The sequence below is a fragment of the Silurus meridionalis genome, chromosome 7 (assembly GCF_014805685.1).
Source record: "Silurus meridionalis isolate SWU-2019-XX chromosome 7, ASM1480568v1, whole genome shotgun sequence".
Lineage (NCBI taxonomy): Eukaryota > Metazoa > Chordata > Actinopteri > Siluriformes > Siluridae > Silurus > Silurus meridionalis.
Window position 1 is genome coordinate 9,215,343 of NC_060890.1, and position 23,738 is coordinate 9,239,080.

Sequence of the window (23,738 nt, forward strand, 5' to 3'; positions counted from 1 at the left end):
ATACAAGGAGGATGTTTATCAGTGTGGTGAGGGAAGACATGCAGATGTAGTGGACAGAGTGGTATGGAGTGAGACGATCCGATGTGGCGACCTCTAATGGGTGCAGCAGAAAGATTATCTATCTATCTATCTATCTATCTATCTATCTATCTATCTATCTATCTATCTATCTATCTATCTATCTATCTATCTAGCTATCTATCTAAAAGAATGAGTTCAACAATTCACTCAATAAACATTTTAGAATTTTAATATCATGTATTAATTACTCAGAAGAGGCTAGGTTCCCTTTTGAGTCAGGTTCCTCTCAAGGTTCTTCCTCCTCATGTGTCAGAATATTTTCCATGCCACTGTCACCTATGGCCTGCTTATTCGGGATCTAAATCTGATGTAAAAGGCAAGCTCATCCACATACAGTAAAGTATGTAGGGTCTTTCGGTGGTCAGTAAGCAGTTGTAGGTTAGATCCTACACAGTCTAGGAGCAGTGAAAAACATGTAAAAATAAACATAGAAGTAAAAGACAGGAAAAGGTTTTTGTAGTTCAGCATACACAACTGCAGCACATCTCATTGCACAGTTGATTTACTTCATCATATTTGTATATACCACATGCTCAACACTGGTCTCCTTTCTGAAAAAAGGTGCTAAAATAAGAGCTTGCATTTCAGTTGCACAGTCATGATTCTATAAGTCAACACCTAACCTATCATTCTACACTAACATTTTGAATGTTGTTAACAACACTGGTGCTGACTGAAGAGTCTCACCTGCTTAGGGCAGTGCTTAGTTTTCACTTTTGTAGCAACTACTGTATTTCCCCCATTATGCGCTGAGCAAAAACATGAGGTGATCAGTGAATATGTGTTATTTTAACAACAGTTAAACCAACAGTTATTATTATTATTAGGGGTTCAAGCATGAAATGCTAAAACCCTATTGTTATTGTAGAGATTTTTGTTGGTATTATTATTTTTATTATTATTCCTCCCTAAAACTGATTGTGCAAACTAAACCGTAAGGTCTAGAGAGTTTGAAACGGAATGAGATATCTTTTTCACGAAGCTTTTTCACAAAGTGTTTATGCGCTCAATCTTTGGTCAAAAAATTGCTTAGCTTGGTGGCGCTAAACAAGAAAAAAATTAAAGACTGCTATAGGTGCACAGCCATAGGTGCACGTTTGATTTATCTGAATCTTGGCATGTAGAGTCTCTGTCCAATCTGCCATAAGGGTTTCTGTCATTTGCATATCTCATAAAACATGGCCACCATCCACCAATGACGTGAACATATGCACTGTTAGGCAATGTTACCAAAGGCGCATTACAATGAAACTCGGTGGTCATGTTCCTAATGCCTTTTTCCTTATGACCTTTACTACCTCAGTTGCATGAACCCTGCTAATCGCTGCTTGCAGCTATATTTATTATTTATATTTATATAAAAGCTCAAGTGATAGTTGAGTAAAAAGCTTAACAAAGACTAATCACATAACAGAACCATTGCTTTACTGCAACAATGTTAAGGATATTTAACAATCTCCATTTTTTTCCACATGTAGTTGTAGTATTTTCATTGCAGTGTTATTTTCTTGCAAATGTATTGTACCATTCTGGTTCCAGCAAACATGCGATGCAAAATAATCTTTATGTGCTAGCTAATACTGTATAAGCTGATGATTTGTAACTATTTGTAACATTCGAAAATCCACGGATTTTGGACGCACCTCCGCAGCCCCTATGGTTCTTTAGTGAATTCATCTAGACATTATGTCACTTTAATACAATAATGCGTTTTATGAAATTTGTTAGTGAAAACATAGTTTAAAATTTTATTCCTAATATTCCTGAACATTCTTTTCCGCTGTGGAATTCCCACGAATTTTAAGATAATCTTGCTGTTAGTTAGGTTCCAAATGAAAACCCGTGAATTTTCTGTGTTGCGAGTTCCGAACCGCGAATTATCGAGGGGTGACTGTATAAGTTATTTTAGGATTTTTTGATGTTATAAGCTAGGCTAGTGGTGGCCAGACAGGGTGCAACAGTCTCTTTGGGGTAGAACATAAAATTATATTTTACGATATTTTATGATATTTAAAAATAAATGTTTAAACTTAAATTACCAGACTAATTTAGGTGCCCTCAGCACAACCATAATTGACTTGTTTGTAAATGTAATATTTTTTTTTATATAGATCATTCATTGTCTCTATGACTTACATTTATTTTAGTTTTTTTAAGAAGTAAGGCAGAATGTTTATTCACCACTTTATTCATCATACTGATTTGATAGTATCATTCAAATAATTATGTTCAAATGTTATGGTGCTGTTAGAGCAAACATCTACCGTATTTTCTGGACTATAAGCCACTACTTTTTCCCCACGCTTTGAACCCCGCGGCTTAAACAACGGCTAATATATGGATTTTCCCTGGGTTTTTCCCGGTTTCACAAACTTCATGCCAAAAAACTGAACCCCATAACATTAGACCAATGAAATTGCCGAACGGGTTCAGGTGAACCAATGAAAAAACACACTTCACCTGTGTTCTGAGCTGCACAGCATCGGGAGAAAAGCTTCACCAATGGTGATTTTTAAACGCACGACGATGCCAAAAGATAATCTCTCGAGAGAAATAGTTGTGAAAGGAAGGAGGAAGACAGTGAACAATGACTTTCTTGGTAGGCTACTGTTTAGATACAAGCCATGTAACAGACACTGTCTTTCATTAAAGCCTGTGTAAAGTTCATTAGTTTCAGTGTAGACACCTGCGGCTTACAGACAGGTGCGGCGTATTTATGTTCAAAATAAAAATCTTTGTCAAATTCAGTGGGTGCGGCTTATATTTGGATGCGCTTAATAGTCCAGATATTACGGTATATAGCATCTAAAAAACATCATTCTGCTATATTTTAATAAACCAAATCTTTAATATGATTTCTGGTTTCGCAGTAACTATAATATTTCCCAAAGCAGCAAAAGGACAACAGAAGCATGGATACTCTGAAACAAATACATTTTAATTTATTTCAGTGAAAGTCTCAAAATATGTTGCATTATATCTGTCTTGATTTTTTTCCTGTTTGATTTGTTTGACTATATAATGCATACATAAATACTGCTCATGATTTTGAGCCATATAATCAAACAGCAAATGGTTAGGAGGAAAAATGCAAGGTTGAATTTATATGAACACATTTAAATACCAGGTCAAATTTTGAAGCTAAAATATATACACAAAAACATGAATCGATTTTATGTATCAATAAATGAATCATTTATTGATACAAACCTATTCACATATCTTGTTTTTTTCTGCGGCCTTTTGTGCATGTCACATATATGCATTTATGCTGCTTATATATGCATATATAAAATTTTGGATTGGATTTTATTAGCTTGCCTGTAATGTGTTCCTACATGAAACGTAGGACTCCTGCAGTGGCTTGTCTTAAAAAACATTCCTAAGACCATATACTCTACATTAAAGATTAAAAATATTAATCTTGTGAGAGGATGGTTATCATCATAGATATGAACAAAAATGCACAATCCAAGTTGGAGAAACAAAATTGCCTTTTTTTGTTAGGAAAGAAACAAATCTATCACTAAGAAACATCAATTGAAGATGTAGTTGTAACTAGAGTGACTATAGGGCCATGGACACCCATACCCAAACCTATTCTTTTATATTTTTTGCATATGTATCCATTCTTCTTTGCTTTCACTAGACACACTATATTTAAACTATTTTACACTTTTATGCCTATTTAATGTAGCAAAACAGTCACTGAGAGGCTCTGGGTGAAGTGTGTATGAAAAATAAAGTAATGGTCTACCTCAAAGCAAAACTTTAAAAGCATTAACAAAACAGACAAAGAATTAAATACATGTGGCAAGTAATATCTAGTATGCATTACACAAGGTTACAGGTATTTTCCCCTCCTGAAATGGTGCCATACAGGTGATTACAGAATATACAGTATTTTTTTGCTACCATCGACCAAAAGCATGTGACTTTATCTTTTTTTAAACTAAACACAAAATGCATGGCTCTTACTTTGTGTTTGCCTGTTTTCACTGTTGTTTTATACAGGGTTACCTTACAGGCACTGTTGGAAGATATCTCAGACCAGAGGTCACGAATCAAGAGGCCCACAATGTGCATTTTAAGCAAGACGAAACTGTGTCAATCAGTAAGGGTTATAAGGAGTTACAAATAAAGGAAGAGGACAAAGAAAGGACTAAAACAAAGACAGAGAGAAAGACAATCGAAGATCTGCAGTATCCCGGGGTTAGTGTGCGGGCCGCTGCTGTTCAGTGGGAAAAGTCAAACATTGTTTGTGATGGCCATGAAGTAAAAGACAAGAGCAAACACACTTGCATTAGTTCAAAAGTTATAGACAAGAGAGCACAGAAGGATAAAGAAAAAACTTTGGATAATAAAAATGAATCACAAAAAACTCCCAATGTACAATTTACTGAACAAGAAGATTCACCTGCTTCCATTGTTGCAGATGTCAAGAACCAAGAGAGAAAATTTTCTGGAGGGGATGAAGATGATTTTAATGTTGGGAAGAGTGAAAGCAAACCGGACCAGACAAAGAAACCAGAAGAGAAGGAGAAAAGGGTAGAATTTGAGGAAATTGGAAAAGAAGAGTATACTCCATGGCTAGACCAGGGCTTGACACTGGAAGTTGATCTCAATTTTGAGAAGGGTGAAAACAGCAAAGAGCAGGAAAGAAGACAGGAAAGAAAAGAGGACATTGCTAAAATTGCAAGGGAAGAGGAGAATGACACTGACAGAGGACTGTTTGAAGATGACGTTATTGTCCATGGCTTACTTGCGAAGGAATTATATTCCTCATATTCATATTTTACTGAGAGTAATGAAAACAGTCAGAAAGAGAAAGGGGAAGAGAAAGGTGTTGAAATAATGAGGAGAGATGATAAAGCAGAAGAAGGCACAATTAAAAATGATTTGGTAGAACAAGAATTACTAGCCAATGAAGCTGATCTAAATGTTAAGAAAATTTCAACCAATCAGGAGCAGGGAGGAAAAAAGGAAGAGAAAGTTGAAACTGGAGAAGAAATGTTTGAACGTGAGTTTGTTGAACAACGCTTACTGGCCAAGGAAGCTGATCTAAATCTTGAGAGTAATGTATTCCAGGAGCGAGGAGAAAAAGAGGGAAAGGAAGTTAAAAGTGCTGATGAAATTAAGAGGAGAGAGAAATATGAAACCGAAGAAGAACAAATTAAAGGTGAGGTTATCGACAAGGATTTATTGGCCAATAAATCTGATTTACATTTTGAAATAAGTGGAATCATCATGGACCAGAGAATTAAAACTGAAGAGGAAGGTGTTGATGAAATGTCTAGAAGAGAAAATTATGAAACTGAAGAAGAGCCAATTAAAAGTGAGTTTATTGATAAGTTTAGTGAAGCTGATATAAATGGTGAGGGGAATAAAACCAGTCAAAAACAGGGAAGAGCAGATAAAGAGGAAGTGGAAAGTGCTAATGAAATCTCTAGAAAAGAAAATGATGAAACTGAAGATGAACCAGTTAAAAGTGAGTTTATTGATCAGTTTATTGAAGCTGATCTTAATGTTGAGGGAATGCAAACAATGAACAGCAGGGAATGACAGATAAAGAGGAAGTAGAGGAAGTGGAAAGTGCTGATGAAATCTCTAGAAGAGAAAATTATGAAACTGAAGAAGAACCAATTGAAAGTGAGTTTTTTGACCAGGGATTATTGACCACAGACGTTGATTTAAATGTTAAAAGAATTGAAAACAGTCAAAGGCAGGGAGAGGGAAAGGAAGAGAAAGGTGTTGAAATAATAAGGCGAGAGAATGATGACACTGGAAAAGATATTTTTAAATGTAAGTTTGTTGAACAAGGCTTACTGACCGAGGAAGCTGATCCTAATCTTGATAGGAATGTGTACTTTCAGGAACAGGAAAGAAAAGAGGAAAAGGAAGTTGTAAGTGCTGATGAAATTTTAAGGAGTGAGAATGACGACACTGAAGATGAACCAGTTAAAAGTGAGTTTATTGATCAGTTAATTGAAGCTGATCTTAATGTTGAGGGGACTGCAAACAATGAACAGCAGTTAAGGACAGATAAAGAGGAGGAAGAGGAAGTGGAAAGTGCTGATGAAATCATTAGAAGAGAAAATTATGAAACTGAAGAAGAACCAATTAAAAGTGAGTTTATTGACCAGGACTTATTGACCACAGAAGCTGATCTAAATGTTGAGAGGAATGAAAACAATCAAGAGCAGGGATGGACAGATAAAGAGGAAGAAGTTAAGAATGTGAAAAGTGCTGATGAAATCTCTAGAGGAGAAAATTATGAAACTGAAGTAGAACCAATTGAATGTGAGTTTTTGACCAGGGATTATTGACCACAGACGTTGATTTAAATGTTGAAAGAATTGAAAACAGTCAGGAGCAGGAAGAGGGAAAGGAAGAGAAAGGTGTTGAAATAATAAGGCATGAGAATGATGACACTGGAAAAGATGTTTTCAAATGTGAGTTTGTTGAACAAGGCTTACTGACCAAGGAAGCTGATTCTAATCTTGAGACGAATGTGTACATTCAGGAACAGGAAAGAAAAGAGGAAATGAAAGTTGTAAGTGCTGATGAAATTATAAGGCGAGATAATGATCAAACTGAAAAAGAACCAGTTAAAAGTGAGTTTATTGGCCAGGGCTTATTAGCCAATAAATCTGATTTAAATGTTGATGAGATAAATGTAATCAGTGTACAACAGAGAACAAAATCTAAAGATGAAGGTGTTGAAGTCTCTTATGATAAAACTGAAGAAGAACTAAGTGGGTTTATTGATCAGTTTATTGAATCTGATCTAAATGTTGAGGGGAATGTCAACAAGCAAGAGCAGAGAAGGACAGATAAAGAGGAAGAAACAGAGGAAGTGGAAAGTGCTGATGAAATTATGAGGAAAGAGAGAGATGAAAATGAAGAAGAATTTACTGACCAACCCCTACTAGCCATGGAAGCTGATCTAAATGTTGAACATAATGAAAGCAATCTAGAGCAGGGAGGGAATGAAGAAGAGGAAGGTGTTGAAATAATAATGAGAGAGAATGATGAAACTAGAGAAAGCTCAATTAAATGTGAGTTCATTGAACAAGGATTACTGGCCAAAGAAGCTGATCTAAATGTTGAAAAGCATGAAAACAGTCAGAAGCAGAGAAGGAACTCTCAGGAGTATGAAGAAACTGAAGATAAACCATTTAAAACCGAACTTATTGTCCAGGAGCCTGAAGAACAGGCAAATTTGTGTGGTATGCAAGATACAGCCATGGTCCAGGTGGTTTTGGAGGAGAGTATTATTGGATATGTTAATGATCAGGATAATACTGAGCTTTATGTGGTAGAAGAAAGTAACCATGTAAAGACCAAAGATAAAAATCAAGAAGGTAATTCACAAATGATGAATGAGGCTCATCAGGTTTCAACATGGGAAGGAAATGCCCCTTTGAATGAGGGTCTGAAACTGGTTGAAAATGCCACTTTGTTGCAAGAAAAGGAAGCGATTGAAGTCAACAATGAGGAAACAAAAAAAGAGACTGTGGGAAAAGAGAATGATGTATATAAAAATGAGTTCTCAGCATTTGAGAAGTTCACAGGCATCGACACTGTTGAAAAACAGAAAGCCTGTGACACAGAAAAGAAAGAAACGTTGAACAAAATTGAAGTTATTGTCGAATATGTGGAGACTGAAAGCCAACAATTGGAGAGGACACAAATTGTAACTGCAGAAGGATGTAGCAGCACTTGGTTTGAAGATAAAGACAATAGTTCAGCTGTTACAGTGAAATTGCAGAAGTTAGAACAAAGTAAAGAGCAAAAAGCCGCATCAGAGGTGGCCCTGAAGGTAGATCGCAAGCATATAGATGATGCAGCTTATGATCACAATGGTTCACAACAACCAGCAGCATTGACCAAACCAGAGGCTGAAGTTGTCATTACACAACCAGAAAAAATGACAGGAAGCCAAACAGAAACAGCTGAAACCACATCAAAATGCAAAGAAGAAGTTGCTGCAATAGATGTAATTAAATCAGCTGAAAGAGAGACTAGCTTGCATGAGCAGCCCATAGACACAGAAGTGGCTATACAGGAAATAATGAGACCATGCCTCCTTGTACAACAAGTGCCTTTGCTAGAAGAATCAGCTGACAATAGAATAAATGAATTGAGCTTGGTGAAATCGGTCAGTGAAATACAGTCAGTTCCTTTCAAGCAATTAAGTGAATTTGCAGTTGAGTCTGTTGATGAAATGCAAACTTATTCCATGCAGAACCTTGACAAGTGCTCCAAAGAAGCAAAGCTCAGCTCACCTAAACAGACAGCTGAATGGTTTGAAACACTCAGTGAAGCAACAGCAATGAGAAAGGATGAACAGAAATTTGAGCAAGCTACTGATAAGCTAATTCAAGAAGATGCCACTTTAGGGGATCAGATCAATCAGAATGAGTGCACAGTGCAAGATTCAGCCACTGACACTTCATCACATAGACTTCAGCTTGACCTCTCAGATTCGTTGTACATGCCAGAGATGCAGAGCGATTCTCAAAAAGATACAGAAGAACAAGAGAGGACTGATGAGGAAGAGAACGGATTATCAGATGAAATAAAGCATAACACAAGTGGGTTGACAAAGGAATCTGATGACTCTAAGTGGAAATCGATGAGAGAAATGGAGACTACTGAAAGAAAAGAGAATGAAAGTGAACTTGAAAGTCAAGATGAAACATTTGAAAACATGAATGTGGAAATACCGAATGTTGCATGGAAATGTGAAAAAGAATTAACAGAAATGATCGATATTGAAACCATGGTGGTTTCGACACATGGAGAGATGGAGTCGGTGAAAAAAATGGAACAACCTTTCACAGAGCAAGAAAAGGATAAGTGTGAGTTGGACTTCCCTGAATTTAAAGAATCAAAGGTAATGAACAAAGAACATGAAAAGGTTGAACATGGAAAATCAGTTGTAGACTGTAAAGAAGATGTAGAACAAGGAGGCAGACCTGGACTCAAGAGACCATTCGAAAAAATCGCAGAGGACAATGACATGGATAAGCCTTGTGTATTAACAGGTCTTTCACTTCCATCACAGGTAAAATACTAATCAATGCACTTGGTGTACTATGTATTGGTAGTTTCTAAAATTTGTATTTGAGTTGACTGCTGCTGCTGTTTTTATCTTACCATTGTAGGCTTCATCCTTGGACTTTACAGTCCAGAAGTCGAAGATTGCTGTGAAAAACCCTCTTGTTCGACCCCCTAAAGACCCTCGTTCACTTATTAACATGACTTCTGTAGAACCCTTGATTCCTCCTCGGCCTTTACAGCCCAGCTTTCCAAAAAAGAGTCATATTGAAGGTGCATCAGTACCAAGCAAAGGTGTGATTGGATTCAAACTCCCTGGTGAGTTGATAAATTTAGAATAAAGCTAATTCATATTATCCAAAGATTTAAAGTGAGTATATCTAGTCCAGGCCCAGAGCTTTTGAAGTATTAAAATGTGTTGCCTCCATTGATTGCATTTGCATTTGCGAGTTATAGGGAGAATATAAAGCAACAAACACAAGAAAATTGCTGCACACTCAGAACTCAGTGAACCACATACATCACAGACATGCTACAACTGTTGCCTAAGCAGTCAGAAAGGCAGAACCATACCTTTAGGCAAATAAATTCAAAAGATTTGTATATGTATTGACTACAGACAGAGATGTCATTCTCTGTCTGTAAAAGGAAAGTTCAGTTGACCAAATAGGCAGCAGGTTGTCAAATGATGTGAGCCAAACCTAATAAAGATCAGATAACATTTGGAGGAAGGGTAGCAAAAATTCTCAGCATGTCGTTATAACGTTTGACCAGTAGGTGGCAAGAAATTGTTGTAATTTTTGAAGTTTGGACACAATCAAGTAAAAAAAATAAAGTAAAAAAGTAAACAGCCCAATAATTATTCCCGAGCAATATGTGCAGCATGGCAGGGCACGTTATCCAGCTAAAAATAATGAAATGAATGAAAGGACTCCTAATTTTCCTCATGATCACATGCCTATATTAGGTGCTTTTGGATGTGGATGAGATGTCGCATGGGCACTTTGGCAGCATTTTGCAGCTACACTGTTTCATACACAGCAGGCTACAATGCACTGTGTTCTGACGCCTTTCTATCTCAACCAGTTCTATAGGATGAGATCAAATGGGCTTCCCTTTGCTCCCCACATGAGCTAATTATGAGCTAATAATGAGCCAAATGCTGGTTCTTTGGTTGTCCTTTTTGGAACTCTTTTGGTAGATACTAACCACTGCATACCAGAAACACGCCATAAGATCTGTCCTTTTGAAGAAGATCTGATCATCACAATTTGCCCTATTTCAAATTTGCGCAAATAACTGCTTAACACATTAACTTTGGGAAGTAACTGTACAATTGCTGCTTAATATATCCCATTTCCTGACTAGTGCCATTGTAACAAGGTAACTAATGTTATTTGCTTCTCTATCAGTGGTTTGAATGTTATACCTGATCAGTGTATATGCTGTAGTTTGACTTGGGTATGTAGTCATATTTTTGTGTTGTGTAATAGTGACTTCCTCTTATTCTGTTGTTAAGGTTTGGGTGCTGGTTTCCCTGCACTGAGAAAAACTGAAGCTGGAAAAAAAGTAAGAGATGGAGAAGAAGCAGGGAGTGAAACATCACATGTACAGGTATAAAATTAAAACAGTAAACCCTGATATTTAAAATATGTACCACATGTTCACAAACAGTAAATAGACTATTAGGATTAATGTTGATATTTTAGTGAGTGTGAATTATTAGATTTAGATGGAGTATAACTACAGTACCTACTTTTTACTCATGCAGAAATTCAACCCAGACTTACAGTCAGCAGATGATACGATCAAGCAGGAGATAAAACCTCCCAAACCTAAATGGACACCACCAAGACAACCTGGGTACAGCTGTTTATTTTACTACAGATGTATAGATGGAAAAATGAAAGGATAACTGTAATATATTTTGTTAGTAAGGTGTTGGGCCACAGAATAATCAAAGGACAAAGGGATCAGTCAGAAGAACTTTGTACTGATTTGTAGTCAACTTTCTAAATCTTTAGAAAATTAGATATTACTGCAAAACATGGACAATTGCTTGTGTTAATGCAAATTTTTTTTTCTCGCTCATCAAATGTTTTGTGTGGTGGTGTGTGTGCAGGATGGGCAGCCCCCTGATGATGGCAGAGCTGAAGAGCAAACTCAAAAAACCTGAGTAAAATAAATTTACCAGATGTATTGCATTTCTTTCCACATCTGTGCAGTGTAAATAAATTGTGTTTAAATGAGATATAATATATGTTTGAGTAAAATGTTTGTTTAAAATGAGACCCTGTTGTGGTGTAAGTTTTTAAGATCAGACAGACAGATGGTTTGCCCTCTATTATATGTTTAATAGTTCAAGGAACTGAAATAGTACATGCAGCTTCTACATCAGGTTAAGACTGATTTAGATCTAGTATCAGGAGGTGTCAGGTCAAGTCCTTCAACAGCTGTCCAAACACACTTTCTCCCTGCATTACAAACTGGCATTTGCTGTGAACGAGTCAGTATTTTGAATGAACGTTGAGAGCAGACTTGTCTTTTTTTCTTTTTTTTTTCTACTCGCCATGTCATTTAAAGTATAAAGTCGATATTTTTTGTTCATTGTGTGTTCTGTTCTTGAATTGTGTAGCATAGCTGGACTCTGACCTTTAAGATGTGAGCTTAAAGCTGCATATGAATTGTTTAATGGTGTTTAAAGTTGTTTAAAAAGAATTAAGAAGGTTATTAGAAAGTTACAGTAAAATTTTGTTCTATAGTTCAATGTTAGTCCAGCATTCAAGATTGTTCAGCTAAAAAATAAAATTTTATCAACATTTGCAAGCTGAAAGAGTCGACTCTTCTTGGTGAAGTGACCCAATTGATGACTCACAGAAAAAAGTCAGCATTTTTGTATTAACTTTTTCTTTAACAGGTTTTTAAGACAAAGAGGGAGCTCACTAAATGTTCTTGCACCACAGACCAGTTTCAATCAAGACAATTTTTCCATGGACTGGGATGGGAGAGGGGGTTTCATAACTAAAAAAAATACCATGCATTTTACACTATATATTATTAATAATGATTACATATACAATGCAAATATAACTCAACTTGTCAATTGGGAGTTAGTGGGAGCCCCGTTTTATACAGAGAAGGCTTGGATCATAAGAATCAAGTGTTGCAATTGAACCCATAATCTTAATAGGACTTCTGCTATCTTTTGGTTCCCCTTTTACATTTTGCTGTCGTTTGTGGTCACCTTTCTGTTATTGATGCATAAAAATAAAAATAAAGTAAATAAAAAAATTAAAAATGTGTATGTATATGTATATATACATATATATATTCCAAGGAAGTCAATAAAATGGAACTCATTTAATAAAAATTAAACACGTTTTTACTCCTTCTCTGCGGCCCGGTTCCGGTTGGACTCCAGCTTTAAAGCGATACACAAGGGCTGTGTTCTAAATGGATTTTAAGTCCCTAAATAAAAGCACTATGTAGTGTATGAGATAATGGATTTAGTGCCCTATGGTGACGCATTAAATGTGAAGAAGGGAGCTGAATGAGACTTAAGCGCTGGGCGGGATCGCTATGACGTGTTAATGGTTGGGGAAAGGGGCGGGGCTAGGCGCCGGTAGATGGTGTCGAAAGAAAAGCGGCGAGCCGGGTGAAAGAAAGCCTCGCACCGAAGAAGTTTCCAAGGATTTTTTTCCCCCGAAACTCAGGTGTTTCAGGTAAAATATAACTACCATTTTAATCGAATTGTCGGTATTATATTGGGTTTAGGATCCCCCGAGTTGTAGCTGAAGTGCCGTTGTCGTAAAAAAAAAAAATGCTACAGGCCCAGCTAGCACTCCCGTGCCTGACCACACTCCCCCGACCTCTTCATCTGTAATCATTTATTATCATTCTTTTACTCTTCTGAATCGTCTGAACATTTTCTGGTCGTATAAAAACAATCCTGAACTTGTTTTTAAACTTTAATCATGTTAAGATTCTGTTTTTAACCTCCCTGTCGCGTTCATTAGCCTTTTTTTTTTTTTTTTAGCTTAGCTCCGAAGGCTGTTGCGATAAGCTAACAGTACCCTGGACGGGCATTCGTTCTCGAGCACCTTTAATAATGTAGACATAAATACACACACAAATCATTCAATATTAAAATAAATAAATAGCATTTTTTAAAGGTCGAGGTAAAACTCTTAAAGAACGCGTATCTTAGCTCCACTGTGTACATTAGCTATGTTAGCGGCGCTAAGCTGTGCTAAGCTAACATGCTAATTATTAGTGTTTGCGTCAGAGTTTGTTCCGCTGACTGGAACAGGTTTTTTCACCCAAACTCATTGGGAAGACAAACTATTTCTTCTTGTTTTATTTTAATACCCTTAAAAATACGTTACGGGTTAATATAAGTCAAGTAAACAATTCTAGGTCAGTGTGGGAGTTGTCTTTCCTGAGTCGTGTTGTGTTTTAACTTATTAACGTGGGAGTTGTTTTCAGATTTCTCAATTAATTCGGGTTTTATTTCTCTTGTTGGTTGAAGTGATTTAAATTGTAATTATTTTCCAATCAAAACATAGGAAGACAGGACATTACATGTGAATAAGAGTTTGATTCCAGTTTTAATCTATATATAAATTATAGCTTTAAACGATAGCAAAAACAAACACATTGAGACAAATGTCTTGCACCCGATTTATGTACTAGATGGAAAAAAACTGCTTTAATGCTATTATGATGGAAGAGTTTTCCTTTTATTGAGGAAAATAGCCATGCCCTCATTAAAAAAATATATGGACTGTTGTGGATGTTTTTTCCCCCTCACCAATAAATGATGACAATTAGGACTGATTAATACATCTAATCTTAATGCACACTAAATTTAAGAAAATGTCATACATTAAACATGCATGTGGTTGGTATGACATGATTGTGATATGTGGTTGTTGTGCATCCACCAAGTTCTAGTTAATATCAAGGACAAAAGCTGTGGTGGTGTTTTCCTTTCAAATCGTTGATATTTGTAATCAGATTCTTACAGGTTTTATTAGTTGTTCTGTTTTCCTGTATTATCTGTTCTTAGAAAAACAGCGTGGTGTTTGTTTCTGCTCCTGATAAGGCTGTGTGTTGAGCGCTTGTGGGCTAAAACCAGAACACACTGTACATTATAACTACACTACATCAGACAGATGATCTTTGCACATCTTTGAAGTTAGTGTGTTAGTGTTTAGCCTTGTAAATTGCCAGAATGTCATCTCAAATGTTTGTAGGCTTGATTTCCTTTGCTACATGTCAGTGTGGTGGATTGGATAAATCCTCTCAAATTCCTCATCGTCTCATCTCGACGTTTCTCATTCCGTCTGTGTATTACATCTCGTGTTTTCATGTTTTTTTCCCCCCAGAATGTTACTTTGTTACGTTCCTGACTTTCACTCTGGAATATCAAATGACTAGAAAGTGTTTTTGTGAGACTAGAATGCGTACTTCTAGTAGCAAACACTCAAGCGTGAAACAATTAAATATATAATGTATATATGAAACTATGGCACAAAGGTAGATATAAGTCTAATAAACTGGTCATTACTACACATTTGGTTTTATTTTCTGTTCCACAGGTGCCTTTACCACCGGGGCCCTTGCCACCCTGACAGTCTCCACAGAGTGTGGCATTTTTTTCCTTGTGTGAGTGTGTCTGTACGTGTGTGTGGGGGGGGAGAAACGGTTCAGCTTGCTTTGTGCGCTTCACTATGGGTGACATCAGTGATCTGGACCGACAGATCGATCAGCTGAGGAGATGTGAGCTCATCAAGGAGAATGAGGTCAAGGCTCTTTGTGCCAAAGCCAGGTAATAAACATTCATGTTACTAACTATAGCTCATTATGCATTCAAAACGGTACACTAAAACAGCTTCCAGCAAAAGATATGTTAGTCTTGATAAATGACATCAAAAGGTCATCTACCTAAAAAAAAAACAATGAGGGGGAAAGAATAGTATTTTAATGCATACTGTGAACATTTCCCACCTAATTGCCATGTGGGTTTGTTTTGATTTGTTTGTGTTCCAGGGAGATTCTTGTAGAAGAGAGTAATGTACAGAGGGTGGATTCTCCAGTCACAGTAAGTTGAGGATCTCTCTGACTCATTGTAATTAAATGACTATCATTTAATGAATCATGGGAGTCAACAGAATTTAAGAACTGTTTTCATTATCCTTGCTCGAGCTGAAACCTGTTCTCCAACATATTTGTGTAACATCCAGTTACATAAATGCATGTGTAATCTGCGAAAGGGTTACCACCACGATCCCAGAAGCTTGAAGTCAGCACCTAAAATGATAGCTATGAATTTTGTGAAACTATTCGTTTGGGATACAAATTGATCTATAATAGTCATTAATGTTGATTTAGCAAAATGGATTCTAATGTTTGCTGTATTGTTTGGAGACACTGTATTCAAATCCAGATGATGCCACAGTCATGTGAGTCCCTGCACTAGACACTTCGACAGCACTATTTTCTGTCAACTTTACCTCACCCTCTGGCAAGGCCTAAGCAAGTGCCATTGGCTTGTTTAGCATTTCTATGAGAGAGATTTTGTTTACTGTTGATGCTGTGAGCAACGGTGTTGTTTTGAAATGCCCCAAATGACGTCACTTGCTGAACTCTGAACATACATTAGTAGAATTCTGTTTAATACTGTTCTGATTCAAAGATCCATAAAATGTCTAACAACCAACACTATGTTAAACGCTTCTTCTAATATGTAATTGGTTTTATAGTTATGGTTTGTTGACAGGAGCACTATATGAGCTAATCTAATATAATGATTTAAAATGTGTGTATATATATATATATTGTGTGTACATACGTGTGTGTGTGTATGTATGTATATATGTATATAATGTATGTATGTGTTCATATTGTGTGCCAAGAGTTTCCATGACTGGGGAAGATGTTTGAGTTTTTTGTTAGCTGATATTTGCATGTGCTCATCAGCAGGCCATAACTTGTCTCACATAAGTTCTTGAATAATAAACGTAGCTTCAAATTGTTCTAAAAAAAAAAAATAGCTGTGACGCTCTTTAATGCCGTGGCAACAATAATAAAAACGCAATTGCAGCTCTTTTTAAATCCAGGCCACACCACACCAGCCTCCTGGTTTTATTTTTATAATGAGGTTCAGGGAAATGTCTCAGGAAACACTTCAGTTTGGTGTGTAACAGATTCATCAGAGGTGTGCTCTGTGGAAAGTATAAAGCTTTTGTTCATGCAAATTTAACATGCATTTAAATGTTATGTATTTAATCAGATGTGACTGGTTATGTGGGTTTGTAAACTGCTATTTGCCGAATGCCACTATTAATCTGGTGCTGATTTACTGATGACCATACCATTTGTCTATGCCTCGTGACTAAAAATAGATCATTTAAAAGAAGCTTAAAAAAGACATTAAATGCCCTTGTCTTAGCCCCTTTCAAATCTGATGACTGAATATGTTCACATTTTTGCTTTTGTACCTGTACAAACCTGCAGTTTGGTGTGATATCATATCGTTTTTTCCCTCAGGTGTGTGGTGATATCCATGGGCAGTTTTATGACCTGAAGGAGTTATTCAGAGTGAGTCTTGTGTTCACACCCACATGTATTTTAGTTGTCAAATATGGCTGATTTTGTGGTGTGAAAAAAAAAGTTAGAACTGTAAATAAGAGATTGAAAGTATTATTTCTCATTACACTAACACTCAGATATCCAATATTCAATTCTTAAACACTGATTAGTATTCATTTTTATGTACAACTGAGCCATTAAATGAGGTTAGTTAAACATGCATAATTAATAATCACCTGAACTGATGCTGTCAAGTGATCACAATTACAATATGAAGCTCTTACTATTACAAACAAAGAAAACATCTCTGCTCCCGGACATATAGATTGTGAATGTTTTTCATCCAGTTGCATTCAATGAGCTGAACGTTTTTCACTCCTCTAACAACCAAAGGGGAAAACTTGACTCATGCAAAGAAGAATTTGAACTTGATATGCTTGTTTAAATACAACACACCCCGATTGGTTCACACATTTCCTAATCCCAGTACCTCCCATATAATACACGTGTATCGGGGATGTGTTCCAGCAGTCTTTCTGTATTTTTCTGCCTTTTGTTGAGCCACAAACATGATACTTCTTTACTGGAAGCCATTATCAAGACCGGATTAAAGTTTTTGATTACACGAAGATGCTCCTTTCAATAATTCATGCACTCATTTATTTTCTGTAGTCTGCATAAATGCATTTAATCAGAAAAAAGCTTTCATTTTCCAGGTGGGCTTTGCTAATGAACTTATTTGTCCACCCCCCTGTAGTATATAGCTGATTCAGTTATAATTAGGGACTGGTATCATTTACAAGCAGAAAGACGTACACATACAACATGAATGAAATGCCTGTATGAAAAGATATTTTCTCAAATAAGATTTGAAAATACAGACAGAAGCTGTTTCAGAAATCAAGAGGAAGTAAATTCCACATGTATGTGTGTTAGAAGAAGGTCAGATAACTATGAAGGAACCAGGTTATGCAATGCTTTATAAACAAAAAGCAGGTTTTAATATTCAATACATTATTCCTCATATTTAACAGGAAGCCAGTGCAGCTGTTGAACAGGAGATTTGTGGTCCATTGTTGGCGTTCTAGTGAATATTTGTGCAGCTGAGTTCTGCACCTTTTTGTAACCTTTGTAGGAGTTTATGGGGTAGACCAAACAAAAAGCATTGTAATAGTCCATGCATGAGGTGACAAGATCATGAACCATAATAGCAGAGCTCCTCATTGAGGGAACGGGCGGAGGAGGTTTATATTTCGGATTTGATAAGAAGCTGTCTGGGTGATCTTGTTAATATGTGCTTAAAAAAGATAGGGTGTTGTCGAAGAAAACACACAACTCCTCTTAACCTGTGTCGATGAAGCAATTGTGAAACCTTCAAGACACACAGAGAAACTTCTGGTCTGTATTTGTTTGTGCCCATAAGGAGTATTATAAATTCATTTTATATATATATATATATATAATATTACTGCTGAGCTTTAGTACTGCAGTTTACAAATGTCTTTAAGCAAACAGAATCAAGCACATAACAAACCACATTTTTAATAACTAAAGACTTCTTTAATAATGAACGTTACCTGTGCTGGAGGCTGAGGCAGTGGAGATGCAGTTGTAGCCGGGAGATGACTGAGACATAGTAAATACTGCGTGCTGCTTTAGGTACATGTCATGTTTTGTTTGTAAGTTTTCCATATTTTACTAGCGTCGCTTCCTTTGTTCACTATTACACTACTGCATATATTGCATTTGACACTGGTGTCGCTTAGTTTTGTAAATTAAGCCCACACTTTTGAACATTTCAACCTTGGATCTGTGACTGATTGCAAAAAAAAAAAAACATACACCGGACATGCGCATTGTTATCACATACGTCGCAAATATCAAACACAGAATCTTAGTTCTGAAGCGTTATGATGGTTCAGTATCGACCCAATTACATTCTGGCCCAAAAAATACCATGTCTCTGTACCCATCCCTAGTTACCTGCTGTTAAAAAATCTGTTCTAGTGGTAAATGTTTGAATTTGCTATGGTTTATCGATTGAAGCCGGTGTGCCATTAACCCAAATACAAACAAACAAATGTATTTGTTTTCTGTACAGGTGGGGGGTGATGTTCCAGAGACAAACTATCTTTTCATGGGAGATTTTGTGGACAGAGGCTTTTACAGTGTCGAGACTTTCTTGCTGCTTCTGGCTCTCAAGGTTTGTAATTGGTTTCTCGCTGCTAATTGTTTGCTTACCGTAAGTTCAGATGTGTTTATTTGCCTATACCTTTAGACTTATGCCTCTGAATGGATTAGGGTAAAGACTCTGCTTTAGACAGACTACATATTGTAGAACTAGGACTTTTCTTAAGGGGCTGCCAGTGGTTCTTTAGTGGTTCAGGGGTTTGCATAATGACCATCAGATCAATAGAAAATTCTTGGTATATTAACTGTTTGGCAAAAATTAACGAGCTGCAAGAGCTGTTATTTAAATATTGATGTAATAAGTTAAAAATGAAATTCAGTCTAAAGTTTGTCATGGTCCACCTCAGGTGCGTTACCCTGACAGAATCACACTGATCCGCGGCAACCACGAGTCCAGACAGATCACGCAGGTGTACGGCTTCTACGACGAGTGCTTAAGAAAGTACGGTTCTGTCACAGTGTGGCGGTACTGCACCGAGATCTTCGACTACCTCTCCCTGTCGGCCATCATCGACGGCAAGGTCAGTCTAATACAAAAAAAAAAAAAAAACACATTTCTAGTATAGTTGTAAGCTATGAAAGTGATCCTATTTTCCACATACAGTATGCTGAAGTAAGGAAATTGTGGTCAGTCACAATGCAGTGTCCCTCTAGCAGTAAGCTTTAAAAACTCTGTTCAAAGGGCAAACCATAGTTGCTTAGCTGTTTTGTGGGGATTGAACACCATGACTGAAAGGCTGATTTATACTTGCATTAACGAGTCTTAACACAGAGAGGGGTCGCAAGTACATTTGTCAAACCTTTTTTTTTGTGTGGGTCAAATTCAGATTGATATTTTGATATCTCAAAATCATGATAAATGTGCATAATGCTGCTTCTGAAAATTAACCTTTTTTTTAAATGATTATTACTAAGTGTTGTGATCAAAATTTGTTTTTCTGAAATGCAACATTCAATTGAAGTCACATTTTTTTTTTTTTTTTATAGCAGAAACTGTTTGTCAAAATGTTCTGAGACATGATTGTTCTTTTGTACAGCTTATACCACAAGAGGAAATCATGACACTTTTTTTTTTTCTTTCCCCACTGTGCGTAAGCAAGCACCACAGGGCTTTTCACCACAACTGTTGCCTTTATGTATTGTGCATGTTTTGATGTACAAGTGTAGCATACTCATAAATAATGGTAGTTGCTTGGTGAAGAGTTACAAGCAGTATTTTGTACAATGTGCCTCTGTTGCATCTCAGAATCTTCATTCATTTAGAAGAATGATGTTTTATGGTCCTCATTTGCACTGCAGATTTTCTGTGTGCACGGTGGCCTCTCACCCTCCATCCAGACTTTAGACCAGATCCGGACCATTGATAGGAAACAAGAAGTGCCACACGACGGGCCGATGTGCGACCTCTTGTGGTCAGATCCAGAAGGTAAATCAGGACTTTTGGTTTCACAACAACTATTTTATATATTTTTGTGTGCTCTGGTAGCAATAACAATCTACAATTAAGCGTTTGAAAAGATTTAGAAGGATTTGGAAATCTCGAACCTTATTTTATTAATTAGATTGAGATTCTCTGCCTATTGTTCTGATTATACTAACTATTCCTGGTTTAAGCAGTGCTGTTTGTACTTTTAGTTAGCCTGTGTAACAGAAATGAATTCTTTAATCTACCATCAGCCCTGGTAATAGAGCTGACTGCAGGTGCACTCCTTCTAATTTATTATATCTTGTACAGGCAGATGTAAACATTTATAGAGAACTTTTTGTTTTCTTAAACATTAGAAATAATAAATTATAGCTTCTATAATCTTAGTGATAATGAAAATGATTAAAATAGATTACTAGAATGTTTTGTTTATTGGAAAATGGCTGTGGTGTGAGGAGGTTAATTAAGCTCTTTGGGCCATAATGCTTTTACTTGTAATAAAATTGTGTGGTAATACAGTAATAGTGCTACATTTCATCATTTTGACATTGATTATTTTTTTGTTTTTGTTGTTCGTTTGTTTATTTTTTTAAGGATATGCCTGAAATGTATTACTCACATAATTGTTTAGTGTAATTGTATGAAATAGTTAATTATACCACTACCAGTAGAAAAATGTTGTGGGTGGAGCTGCCAGGCAGAAGAAAAAGAGGAAGGCCAATGAGAAGGTTTATGGATGTGGTGAGGGAAGACATGCAGGTGGTTGGTTTGAAAGAAGCAGATGTAGAGGACATAGTGATGATCCGCTGTGGCGACCCCTAACAGATGCGTCCGAAAGAAGTAGTTGTTCATTATACCATTGCCTGAATTAAAGTTGGCTTAGCTCAACCTGTACAGATTATTATTGTAAATTTCATTACTGCACCAGGCATCTAAATGATTTTTGTGTACAGATACTACAGGCTGGGGTGTGAGCCCAAGAGGAGCGGGCTACCTGTTCGGCAGTGATGTCGTGGCCCAGTTTAATGCTGCTAATGACATAGACATGATCTGTCGAGCTCACCAACTCGTCATGGAGGGCTACAAGTGGCACTTCAATGAGACCGTGCTCACTGTGTGGTCTGCACCCAACTACTGCTATAGGTGTGTCTCTTCAATTTATTTATTTATTTTTTTTTTTTTTAAACAAGGTCTTTGAGACCATGTTGTCAGTTTCCTACAAACTCTTAGATTTTATTTGGTCAGTATTAATCTGTGTGCACATTGAAACAGTCCGTATACAGTTTCTATTGCACCCTTTCTACAGACATAAATCCAGTAAAAAAATACACATTTCCACCAGTGTAAGTGATTATATATCCAGATGCAAATGTATCTGTTGTATTTTTTTCTTATTTGGTTGCCATATAAAAGACTGACCCCTGAGCCATGGCTACTGTCAATCGGGTCTGGACACTGGAACCAAAACTATTTTATGTCTTGAGAACTCTTGTCCTATGTGTTCACTGTTTGTTCTTTATTTTTCCGTAATTTCTGGACTATTAGGCGCACCCAAATATAAGCCGCATGTACACAATTTTACAAAGATTTTTATTTTGAACATAAATACGCCGCACCTGTCTATAAGCCGCAGGTGCCTACATTGAAACTAATGAACTTTACACAGGCTTTAACGAAAGACAGTGTCTGTTACACGGCTTGTATCTAAACAGTAGCCTACCAAGAAAGTCATTGTTCACTGTCTTCCTCCTTCCTTTCACAACTATTACTCTTGAGAGTTTATCTTTTGGCATCATCGTGCGTTTAAAAATCACCATCGGTGAAGCTTTTCTCCCGATGCCGTGCAGCTCAGAACACACGTGAAGTGCGTTTTATGCCCGGTTGTTTTCAGCGTAACAAATGATTAGCATTTCCTGTAGACAGTCCGAGTGAGCAGCAGGTCAAACGTCAGAGAAACATCATCCATATTTATGATGTGGTGCGGCCCGATTCAGTGGGAGCGTGTCTGATTTAATATAAAAAGTTTCATTGGTTCACCTTAAACCCGTTCGGGTATTTCATTGATTTAATGTTATGGGGCTCAGTTTTTTGGCTTAAAGCTTGTGAAACAGGGAAAAACCCAGGAAAAATCCATAAATTAGCCGCTTCGTTGTTTAAGCCAAAACTTGGGGGGGAAAGTAGCGGCTTAAAGTCTGGAAAATACGGTACTTGTGCGGAGTCGTTTTGTTTGTTGATTAATATTTCTTTCCTTTATCTAAGGTGTGGGAACGTAGCAGCCATTCTGGAGCTGGATGAACACCTGCAAAAAGAGTTTATTATATTTGAAGCAGCCCCACAGGAAACTAGAGGGATTCCCTCCAAAAAGCCTGTGGCCGACTACTTCCTGTGAGCCTACTGCAACAGTAGGAAAGGAAACGCCACCTTTTGCAGGAAGAGTCGTCATACATTTACCTGTATTTCTCTCATTCCCACCCTTCCCTGCCCAGTTGTCTTAAATGTTTTTTTCTTTTTTTTTTTTTCTTTTTTCACTTTACTTTTTCTACTTTATTTTTTTCCTTTTTGTCTTTCTGCTTATTTTCTCTTTTAGCCACAAACCATCACCCTGGACATCTATTTTTACACACACGTACACAGAGACTGGCTTTGTAGTTCCTCATACTGCTGTAAAGTCACTTGCTCTCATATATACACTGTAGCTATATGCAATTCTAACCAATGTGAATAGCACTATGGTCGGTTGTAAGCAGCAGGGAAATGGAGGTAAAGACTGATATGACCTTTTGCAGACTCAAGAGCCCTCATTTATGTTAAAGGAAGTTTTCAGATTATCTGCATTACTTTTTAATTACTTTTTTCATCTTCTGTATTCCTTGTTTTAATTGTATGGGCAAAGAAAAGTGACACTACTGCCCAATGTTATAGTTTATGCTTTTTTTCCCCCCCCTCTGAAGCCCAGGTCTTACAGATTTTGGCTTTTGTGAAGGAATGCCTACAATCCCTGCAGTGATTAACAGCCACACTGGAAAGTATTCAAATAAAACCAAACTGTTTTAGGCAAAATGTTTTTTTTTGTTTTGTTTTGTTTTTTTGTTTTTTTTTCCCCATCTGATTTCTCAATAGAGAAAATGTTGATTTTTATTATTATTTGTGACAATAAACTGTACTTTTGTATGAACATAATGCTGTGTTGACAGTCGCTTTTGCGTTTAAATGAAGACGCATGGCTACCTGATATACGGTTAGAATCATAATGTTATACCCTGATCACCCACAATATTAAAACTACTGAAGTGAACATTTTTCTACTTTACAGTGGCACCTGTAGAGAGTTGGGATATGTTGCCAGGTAAATGGTTCTCGTAGTAGATGTGATCTGACTTTGACT

The 23,738-nt window shown here is 36.8% G+C and overlaps 2 protein-coding genes across 3 annotated transcripts in view; both read left to right on the top strand.

The window, feature by feature from the left end:
- LOC124388415 (probable serine/threonine-protein kinase kinX) overlaps positions 1-11,435 on the top strand; it is a 30,028-nt gene extending 18,593 nt beyond the window's left edge. The window contains exons 2-6 of one of the 2 annotated variants that reach the window (XM_046852991.1): positions 4,096-9,151; positions 9,252-9,462; positions 10,664-10,758; positions 10,916-11,007; positions 11,267-11,435. In XM_046852991.1, the coding sequence (XP_046708947.1) occupies positions 6,626-9,151; positions 9,252-9,462; positions 10,664-10,758; positions 10,916-11,007; positions 11,267-11,324 (2,982 nt within the window). In that variant the 5' untranslated portion in view covers positions 4,096-6,625 and the 3' untranslated portion in view covers positions 11,325-11,435. Of the gene's footprint in view, positions 1-4,095; positions 9,152-9,251; positions 9,463-10,663; positions 10,759-10,915; positions 11,008-11,266 lie in introns of those variants that run through there. The other variant, XM_046852992.1, reaches the window with a different exon arrangement.
- A 1,281-nt stretch (positions 11,436-12,716) lies between these two features.
- On the top strand, positions 12,717-23,533 carry ppp4cb (protein phosphatase 4, catalytic subunit b). The gene is made up of 9 exons (XM_046852993.1): positions 12,717-12,866; positions 14,745-14,974; positions 15,196-15,247; positions 16,696-16,746; positions 18,839-18,940; positions 19,275-19,448; positions 20,227-20,353; positions 21,307-21,496; positions 22,613-23,533. The coding sequence occupies exons 2-9, from the start codon at positions 14,877-14,879 to the stop codon at positions 22,740-22,742; spliced, it is 924 nt and encodes a 307-aa protein (XP_046708949.1). The 5' UTR covers positions 12,717-12,866; positions 14,745-14,876; the 3' UTR covers positions 22,743-23,533.
- Positions 23,534-23,738: the final 205 nt, after the last annotated feature.